At 38.1% G+C, this 11,094-nt stretch overlaps 1 protein-coding gene across 1 annotated transcript; it reads left to right on the forward strand.

Annotated features, from left to right (window-relative positions):
- Nucleotides 1–2,785: 2,785 nt before the first annotated feature.
- LOC105397896 (juvenile hormone esterase) lies at nt 2,786–5,852 on the forward strand. Its single transcript, XM_011569907.3, has 6 exons — nt 2,786–2,943; nt 3,217–3,395; nt 3,674–3,972; nt 4,079–4,297; nt 4,461–5,255; nt 5,572–5,852. The coding sequence occupies exons 1-6, from the start codon at nt 2,859–2,861 to the stop codon at nt 5,747–5,749; spliced, it is 1,755 nt and encodes a 584-aa protein (XP_011568209.3). The 5' UTR covers nt 2,786–2,858; the 3' UTR covers nt 5,750–5,852.
- Nucleotides 5,853–11,094: the final 5,242 nt, after the last annotated feature.

Genomic DNA, 11,094 nt, shown 5'->3' on the forward strand with positions numbered 1-11,094 from the left:
ATTCTAATCGACGATTTTCCAAGAAACATTAAAGACATTTGTGCAAAATTAAAAAAACGACGCTTCAAAAACTTAGAAATAAAAAAACTATTTACTATCGATGACTGAGAATAAAATTGTTTAATTTCTTGTCTGAAACAATTGGGGGAAAAAGGAAAACACTGTAATGCCTCCCCAAACGGTACAACAGGATCGAACGAAAACTAATTCAGTTCCGACTAGTCTAGCGATGTGGTCACAAAACTAGCGTGTGTATTACACAAAATTATTCTAATATAAAAAAGAGGATGATAATATAATGTAGGTTATCCAAATTTCAGTGTACATTTTTTTATAGACCTTTTTGAATGACGGTCGAATGGCGTAGTGGTTAGAGGCCCTGACTGCTATACCGAAGGTCCCGGGTTCGATTCCCGGCTGGGGAAGATATTTGTTTAAAGACAGATATTTGTACTCGGGTCTTGGGTGTTGATATTTATATTTAGTATCTATGTATCTATTGTATTTATGTAGATATATCAGCTGTCCGACACCCATATAACACAGGTTCTGCCTAGCATGGGGTCGGATGGCCGTGTGTGAGATGTCCCCACATATTTATTTATTTGATGGCGAACCTTGAGTCGAAGGAATGACAAAATACCTACGATAACTTCGGCTATGCCTATCAAGACATTTATTTATTAGAGGCTGCGGTAATGATTTGACGAAACTACAGCTCTTAAATTACTTGTCCCTATAACCAATAGTATCTAGGATTAATCGATGGTTTCGTGGCTCCAACGTGTAGCCAGGCCATAGCGGGAACTAATCGGAGCAACCTGCGACAAGAAAAATGTTACCTCTCAGCCTTCAGGGAGTTACAGCTTTTAACTTCTCTAAGTGTGAATCAATGGACAGCAAGGAATTCTCATTCTACACTGGGCCGTATGTCCTCGTGTAAAAAGGTACACAGTGCCATGAAGATGTTTTAATAACGCGAATGCCTGACAAAGACATTACGCAATATTTTTAATACATGTTACAAAATATTCTAAACATTATTTTTGTTGGACTCTTGGTATTGGTAGGTATGTATTTCCACCTAATACCAAAATTACAGTGACGCTGCCTTTTGTTTGGATTATAGGTACTTTAAAAATATTATAAAGTATATAAGTAAGTACCTACTTCGTTACACTGCCTTTTCATAAGGCTACTAAGTAACAAAAAACTGGAGAGTACACTCACAAGCAAAACAGTTCCAGAGACAATCATATGGATCGTCAATGGCAGGTGGATCCTTTTCATTGGTCGCGAGTGTTTTTGTCCGTGTAGTGAACACGAAAATCGAAAAGCCCAAAACGAGAAATCAAAACGAAAACGTACGACCGAGAACCTCAACAAACCAACTAGAAATTAATAACCAGACGTCGCAGATTTTACAAAATCCAGTGTGATTCATTACCATATATTCAAATTTTAATTGAAAATCAGAAATTGCACTGTACAATGGGACGGACAAAAGTTCACCATAAATCGAATCTTTCACGGAACGGGTAATGGTTGCATTAATATTAAATTTTAATAAACCAGCCGATATGGAGAGAACCGGTTAATCCCGGATCGGCAGTGACGGATGCGAGGCTTAATCTCGTCACTACTGGTCGAATCGTATTGGGAAAAGATGAGTTTAATTTGGAGTTTTCTTTTAACATAATTTACACTCACAAACAAGGAAATCCTTGCTCGTGATTGGTTTCATCAGCGTGGGGACACCTGCACCTGGACTGTAAAATAGTGTACTCTGAGTCCATTGTACTCATTCAAAAATGATACAGTTTGCTACCTATCACAAGTACAAATTTACAGCGAAAAGTGGGTCTCTCGTTTACCAGTCGCCTCTGAGTCCGTCTTCGGGGATTACAGTTGTAATCATTTATGTATGTGTAATTCATTTAAACTTTGTGACTTTATATTCTCCGGTCGATTCTCCGCATGTCACTGGCAGGACATGATTTCAAACGTGATATTATGGAAAAATTGCAAACGATTGCCATTGAGGATAGAAATAGTAAGTACTGAAGAGCTGGAAATGTGGCGTTGAAAGCAGAACTGGAGAAGATCCGTAGAGGCGGAAATGGCACGGCACGGCAAGTTATAAATACCTCTATATAGGCATAATTAGGCAATTAGCATCGTCATGAGCCAAAGTCTAATAACTAGACAGATAATTATTGGAAAGATAAACACACAATCGATATTTTCCGATACTCCTTTGATCGCTCAAAGGTTAATTAAGATAATGGTAAAATACCCTACCTTCCCAAATTAATGAGGGTGGAAAAAAACACAAAAGATGTTTTTAATGAATATTTGAAAACTTATTTGTGTTATATCGTTTTTCGAGACGGCTCTAATTAAGTATTTTATGACGAATGTAATAGTAGTGGTTCTGACTTCGGAGCCACCATACTCTTAAAAAAACGCCGTCCTATCGGTATTGTACGTATCGGACCAAACAGATTTTTATAAATGTATGGAGAAACGGCGCGGTGACGGCAATGGCGATGAAGTGACGTACTTCTGTGAATTTATACCTATCCAAAGAATACTAAATACGATGCGTCCGTTGCGTTCGATGTAGAAAGGTGGAGGCTTACCTTAGTAAAAACTAAACTTTACGTCCTGTATTGCTTATGTACAACCATACGAAAGAGGAAAGAAATCATGAATCTTATAATCACGAGACACTTAAATGATGTTGTTTGAGGAAGTTTTGTTAGTATAAAATTATATCAGTAAAATCAGTTGCGTAACTTTCCAATAACGCGTTTTTATCAGTAATTGATAAATAATTTGAGATTAAAATCAGTTTAATGAATATATTTGGTTGTGTTTCATCTGATAGCGTATTGTGCTGCAACATGCTACGATTGGCGTTCTTTGCGGTGCTCCTAGCCGGTAAGCTAACTTTTACTTTATAACAGACTTCAACTAAGGAAGAGATGATTTAGATGTCAACGAACAACGATTCGATATTAAAGAAATATTAAGTAATTGTTTCATTCAATTATTGTTTTTTTTACCTAAATAAAAACAATCATCCAATTTGAAATGCGCTCGCAGCACTAAAGAAATCAGCAATCACTTCCATTACGTACTTTTATAAATTTTATTAATTATGTAACCTATGTAACTTAATGTTGACCCTTACTTATTTAAAAACTTACTCAGGAGCCCTAGGGTCAAGTGACTACACCAACAGGGTGTTCAAGGAGTCATGCGATGGGTTGTCAGCCGAGGTGGACAGCGGCAAGCTGTGTGGACTGATCAAAGAGTACAAGAACACCACATTCGGAACTTTTAGAGGCGTGCCGTACGCCAAACCACCTCTAGCAGAGCTGAGGTTTAAGGTAAGTTTACAAATATTACAATCTGTTTGTTTTTGTGAAGTATAAAATATGAAACAAAACTTTTTTTGCGACCGTCTAGATATTTTTATAGACGTCTATTCTTTTAGACAGTTTGAAAAAAATATATATATTTTTGCACAGTAGAATCCTTTGGTTGTATGGCATAAGTGCATTATCGTGTGAAATGCGGTTGTGGTATGGTATGACGACATACTTACATTCATATAATAAAAAAACATCATGTTTGCTAAAATTTCCTTATCAACGCTTCATTTCAGGAACTGCAAAAGGCCGAGGCCTGGGAAGACTACCTCGATGCTTCCGTGGAAGGTTCAATCTGCCCCCAGCGCATCATCTTGTTCGGACCGCTCATGGCTCCACGGAGCATCGGAGAAGACTGCATCAATGCCAACATTCACGTCCCATTGGAAAACGGAGCACTTCCTACTAAGAATAAGTTGCCTATCATAGTTTGGGTCCACGGCGGAGGCTTCACAGTCGGGTCTGGTGACTCTGACGCGTATGGTCCGGAATACCTCATGTCTAGAGGTGTTATTCTCATCACTTTTAACTACAGGTACTTATAATTAGATGACGTACGATATTATCGAGGATTTTACTAAGGCGGTAACAAACGTGCCGTACAAATGCAATGTTTGTCACTAAATTACACTATATTCCAGATTGGGTGCGCTGGGTTTCCTGACATTGAACACACCGTCAGTTCCTGGCAACAACGGTCTTCGTGATATTTTGACTCTGCTGCGTTGGGTTCAAGAAAACGGAGCCAAATTCGGAGGGGACGTTGATGACGTCACAATTTTCGGACAAAGCGCCGGCGCCAGCGCAGCTCACATGCTGCTGTTGTCTCCGCAGACTCAGGATGGAAAATTGTTCCAGAAGTAAGTAAAGATTTACAAGATCTAAACGTTTAAGCATCCTACCAGCATACATTCTAAGTCCAGTAGCAGTCCTTAAGAAAGGCTCATATAACAAGAAATACACCGATAATTATGATTATTATAAAGCATCCGAAGAGTTTAAATAACAAATTTTCTTTCCTAGGGCTATACTTCAGAGCGGATCAGCTGTCCGCAGTTTCTTCAACTACCAGCCTGCATACACCGCCACCGTGGCACAGACCTTCCTCACCCTCATGGGGATCAACTCCACGGACCCTGAGGAGATCCACAAACAGCTGATAGAAGCTGACGTCGAGCAGTACATGGAAGTGTCAAGCGTCATGCAAGATGCGACCGGTCTACCTCCCTTCGGACCTGTCATAGAATCAACGCACGAGGGAGTGAACATTGTCATTGACAAGGATCCTGAAGAGCTTATCGAGATGGGTCGCGGCCAAAACATCCCTATGCTCTTAGGGTTCACAGAAGACGAGTGCTTCACTTTCCGTGGCCGGATCGTAGAGGTGAATTTAACCACCAAATTTGATGCCAATTCCGACTTAGCGCTTCCCCCGGCACTAGCCACGTCGCCCCTCAAAGACGAGTTGTCCCCAAGAATGAAAGAGAGATACGTCTCAGGCGAGAACATTACATTGGACGAATTCCAGAACTTGTGTTCTGAGGCGTACTTCAAGTATGGGGTTATTTACACGGCGCAGAGACGTGAGCAGTTGGGAGGGGCGGAGTCATTCCTGTACCAGTTTGCGTACCGCGGGGAGCATCGTCTACTGGACGTGCTGGGCTACAAGCTGAAGAAGACCTGCCACTTCGAGGACGTGACCTACGTGTTCCAACAACACACCAACGTCAGTATTCCAGAGGACGTGTTTGAAGGAAGCGTCGACCGTGACATGCAGAACTGGCTTGTGGACATTGTCATTAACTTTGTGAAGAAAAGGTACGTTTGTTATGGATTTTGTGTTGTGGCTAGTGTTTAGATAGACCACATAAGTAGACGTTATTTAAGATAAAACCAAAGCCAACGTGATAAGTTTAGTAAGTATGGTGGTATTGCGACACGACTTGCCGATTTTCCTTAGGTTATTTACGGCAGTGAATGCGAAATAATAATACCTAAATTTACATTTTTTATAACTGGTTATACTCGCAAGCATTATATCAGACTATCATTGAAGTTTATATATATTACCTATCGAACTGAACCAAAAACCAACGAAAATATAATTAATTCAAATGTTTTTTGAACATTTCAGTGACCCAGCAGGCTCCGTGGTGAACTGGCCTCCGATCAGCCGCTTCCTCTTCAGATACCAAGACATCGTCGAGAACAAGTACAAGACCGCCTCCCTGCTCACGGACACAAAGACCAAGGACTTGGTCGACTTCCTGACGAAGCTGTACAACGACGGCGCAGCGACACAACGTGGATGAAAGTTGTGTACTAGATGTAAATCATAAGATCATTACGAATTTGATTAAGTACATGATTGTAATACAAAATAAACATAATAAAATAATGCTACATTATCAAAGATGTTTTGCCGAGTGTTGGCTTGAATTTGATTTAAAACTCATTGATTTATACACAAAGTAGTTACCTACGTATCACTATAAATATCTCGCTATCATGAAAATAGGCTTATAAGTAGTGCGCAAGACCATGGTCATCTGATTGCAATCAGATATTATTTTAATCAGTGATAAAGAGATACGTATATATAGTTTTTTATTTATTAAGTAATTTGAGATTAGTGTACAGTGTGTAGGTATAATTTTTAGGTGTAGTGGTTATAATGGAACTCCAATATAATAGAAACAGCTAACGAGTAAAAGTTTAATATATTGACTCAATATTTTACAATACTTTAGCAAGGAGGATTTAATATTAATCGTATGATTGATTGATTGCGCTTCAATTTACACGATGAATCCGCGAAGCAGCAACAACATCACTACCACGGAGAGTGGACCCAGAACAATTAAAACGACAATAACTTAATTTTTACAATTACTACCAGTGCCCAGAAGGGATGTATTACCCTAATTGATTGGAAACGGGACCCGAATTTCATTATCATAATTAAACGTTCACTTTGCACAAACATGTAAAACTATTACGTTGAGAGGAATTAACCCGACGTCATATTATGTGGGGTTATGCTATGGAGACAGCTATGTTTGGGATTTCCCTGAAGGATTGTGAGAAATGAGAAACCGTCAGAGAAACACCAAAGCTTAAAATTTATAATGTAAAATATACATTGAAGATATAGTCTACAAATAATTTAATGACCTACCCATTGCGGTGTACACGAGGGTATAACTATCATATTTTTATTTAATTGCTATTTACTTATATTTAGATATTATGCTAGGTAGTTTAGACGAAATACAGTTGTAATAGTTACACAACCATTATCATTTTACGAGTTTCATAATTCTTCTTCTTCTTTCTTAGCCATTCGACCTTGGTGCCTACACAGTTCTTCAGTTTGTATCACTTATTTCGATCTTGAGCCATCTCTATCCTATTCTATTCTATTCTATTATCTGTGTAAATACCTGCACCTGGCTCTCTCGAGTGGAACCTTTGTGCATGTCCCCAAGGTCTAAACTGCCTTCCTAAGCTTCTCTCTCTCTCTATCCATTTGATTCATTAATAATTAGGTAGGTACTAACTATCTTCAATTTATGTTATAACAAATTATTCTGTACCCAAGAAAACGGCATAAACCACAGTGTTCTCGGAAGATATTATATACATCATACGTTATAGTTGGATGCGCGTCACCACACACTACTTACTCTATACTGACGAAAAACCAACGAACGAGAGCTGTCGTGCAATCGGCACGTTTAATACAACGAGATAGAGTCGTGGCTCGCGCAGCAGCGCTCTTAAACTTTGTTTTTAGTCGTATAGAGTGACCCCCTGCAACGAACGGTCCAATATTTGCCCGTATCTCTGGTTTATCGCTCCAATATCTTTGTAGCAAGCGAAGCTATGCGACGCTCAATTTTGATACTGACAGTCGACCAAAGTAACCCCGATCCCAGTTCATAACCTCGGGTAAATTATGTAACATATCTATATCTGTCGTCTCTATTGATCATCGTTAAGCAGGTAGGTCCTTTTTATGAATAAAACATTATTACGCGACACGTCCAATTCCGTATTTATGTAATTAAGAAACGAAGAGGCTAGGATAATGTGAGGTCATAAGAGAACCTGTTACGTTTAGCTCGTGTATTCGACTGTAGGTTCCGCCGCCAGAGGAACGCAGCATCTTTATACATAGTATACCTATCACACTACCTAAGTATAAAAAATACAACAATATAAAACAGATACTATATATAATATAACACAAAACACAGGATCCTCCGAAAAGTACGTACACCTTCCGAAGACTGACATTGCTACTGGGAGTAGGTCAGGTTTCTGTGCAGTGTGCATGTGCAATTGTGCATGCCACTGTACCTACTAAATTTTGATTGGTTGAGATCATTCAGTATGAATGGTACACTCGAGTCCACGTTGTTCTATGGGTCGAGATACGCTGTGCTAATTTGTAGTCGGAAATTTTCTTATTCACTTTCGATTTCCTTTGAGTTAGTTTCAAAAAGTTTACTCAATATCTTACTACGTGTTTTGTTTTGAACTAATTAAAACATTTTCTTTGATAACTGAGAAAAAAAACCAATATTTCGCTATATCTTTATAATATGTGACAGTACAAAAGTAAAAGTTAAGCCGTCTCCATGGAAACAATTTAATATCATAAACTTTATAAAGGACCGTTGAGGCACGGCCAAGTTTGCAATATAAGATGTTTATCTTATTAAACAATGCTCAACATCGTTTCATATCCATACAGCACACGCTCGAGTAACTTATAAGTCTCTATTTCAGCCTCCACGGGTGCTTCCGAACACAACTGGTACTTAATTCTTACGTCAATTTTAATAACACAACCAACGTTAAAACCTCTCGAAATTCAACGCTAAGTGCCAATTTCTCCATAGTCGGTTATCTAACCGACAGGGATTGATTTATAAATTAAACGTCATCTCCATATAAAATTCATGACATATGTGTCAAAAGTTAACCACTACTCCCTGGTTATGCTCTAACCGAGAATGGAGAAATTGGAATTCTATCTAGATTTAGTGTTAAATCTCGATTTAAGATATACATTTATATTTATATGGATTGACGTTTAGTAAATCGAGATGTGACACTAAATCTAGTTTTAATATGTTTGTGCAAGTGGCCTTAAGTCGCGTTACTTTAGAACGGCTCAGCCAATTTTGACAAAACTCACACACGGGGGTTAAAAAGAGAATAAAGAGATTGATACAGTCATGACGTCATTGGAAAACCCCACTATCGCTATACTCGGATAGTTTATCGCTAAGATATGAGGAGAGCAACGCATCTTCAAGCTTACGACACTGAAGATGTGATTCTGTACAAATTCCGCCCAAGAAAGCAAAAGCGATTTTTTTTTGCAATACTATTGCTACACAACAAAGCGCTGCTAACAAGACGAATGCAAAAGTGAACGTTTTTTTGCAATACTAGTGCTAACAAAGGGCTGTGACAAATACTCACTGAATACATAATAATACCTTTGGACCTCATGTAACGCCATCTTTCCCCCTTAGCTTAGCTTTCGCCTAGGGCAGAAAAAAATACAGCTTTGCATAGTCGTTGTAAATCGACCAACACGCACTAGGCCAGCGTGGTGGACTAAGCCAAAAACCACCAAAAACTCTTCATCATCATCACGATGTCGACGGGTCTCCTTCCAATGAAGGAAGGGCTTAGGCCTAGTCCAAAAACTCCAAAGAGACACGTTCCCAGCAGTGGGGATGTAATGGATGGTGATTATGGTGTAAATCGATTGCATTCGCATGACGTTAATGAAGTGAATAGGTTGGGCATTTTACTTTGGTTAGTATACAAAATTCAAGAGCAAATGACAATGGGCGTTTTGGGACCTATGTCCAATAAAGACGAGACATACATCGTTGGATAGCTCTTTTCAAGTGACCAAAAAAGTATTATGACGAGAAATCCGTATAAGTTGTCCATTTTGAAATATATTCGTCGGAAGGAAGTATTTTTCTATGGCATTGCACTCTCTCTTCTGATGACAGTTAGGGCGTAATACACGTAAACACGTATTATTGAAATTGGAAAAATTACTTTCAACTGGTTTTATTTACTGAGATAATAAACAAATATAATATTATATGAAATATATCATTTTAATATAAAAATTAATGTTAAAAACTAACAAAAACATTAAAATTACAGAAATAAAATATAAAAACTTTCAAGGTACGATTATTCTAATTGGACAGTGACTCAAGACTAGCGCTTCCGTTATTCATATTCTGCTAACAAATACCTTTTCAACGACGTATCACTCATTTCTATTGGTGCTGGTCCCAGCTTCCATATATTTGTGCCTATCATCATTTAATTTAAGCTTCTATAGCCGCTCTATGAAACAACGAAGGTTATACAATGTATACAACATACAATGTAGGTATACAATATACATATTGACAATATTTTCTGCGTGGCTGGAAAGAAAACCGTCTTATAAGTAGGTAAACACTCCCAGAGCACAGTACATAAAGTGGCTTAGAGCCCGTTCGACTTGTCATAAATCCTACCTCGTTTATCAAGTGTCTCCAATTTTAATAAAAGTTTAATTTAAAAATTATAGATATATATAACATAGATATTCATAGTTGGTAATATTCTGATCTGCAATTAAATGTACTTCAATATTGCAGACGGTGTTTTAATTTTCCTTTTGGAATAATTAAGTGATATGTCACTGGAACTTTTTCATTGCTCGTGAGCATACACCCGCGTTGTTCTATGCTCGTGAGTGTAAATTAGTGTTATGAGAGCTGAAGTATTAAGTCAAACGGGAGTAAGTCCGAGCAGGAATCTGTGTACATTTTCGTTCGACTATTTGTTTTTTCCACACATGTTGTATTTACCGTGTTCATTGTTACTTTGCTACAAGATGGCTACAAGCTTTCACTAACTTGATCAATGTCATTTATGTATGCTTTACATTTAACATTTGAAAGTGCCCCATATTTACTATATAATTATAAATTACAATGGGATTTAAGGTATGAAATTAGGCGAGCAAAAATAATACTGTGTCAGTTAATAAATGCGGAAAAACAGATGACCATGGGAATAAAGGAGATATCTTTAGGAGGTCTCTACCACGAACACCAAGCGTGGGACGCCCTCCGGCCCACTAGACTGAGCACCTTAGACAGGTAGCCGGTAGTGACTGGAAGAGGACGGCCTAAGTCCAGCTGTGGATGATTGACTGATGGTAATAATATATACTTATACAAAGATTAGACTCCATCCACTCTTTTGAATAAGATTTCCAGTTTCCCTTAATGTTGGTAACTTATTAATACAAATGATCGCAACAAAGATGTACCAATTACATTTCATTAACAAAACTCTCTATAAAATGTTCTAGCATTACATTTAACGTTGCCACTTTGGCTCAATTCCTTTGAAAACATTGAGTCTTTTATTTTATTTCAAAACACCGTGATGAAAGCGAGAGTGCGAGATCTACCACTTTACATCAAGGAAATTCAGAGCAGGGACCAAATGGCTCGTCCTATCTGATCAGCGGCGAAAATATAAAAATGGGTGTGAACTTTTAGCATAAAAAATTAAAACACATACTTATAGGTAATTAATTTGTTTTGATTTT

The sequence above is a fragment of the Plutella xylostella genome, chromosome 25 (assembly GCF_932276165.1).
Source record: "Plutella xylostella chromosome 25, ilPluXylo3.1, whole genome shotgun sequence".
Classification (NCBI taxonomy): Eukaryota; Metazoa; Arthropoda; class Insecta; order Lepidoptera; family Plutellidae; genus Plutella; species Plutella xylostella.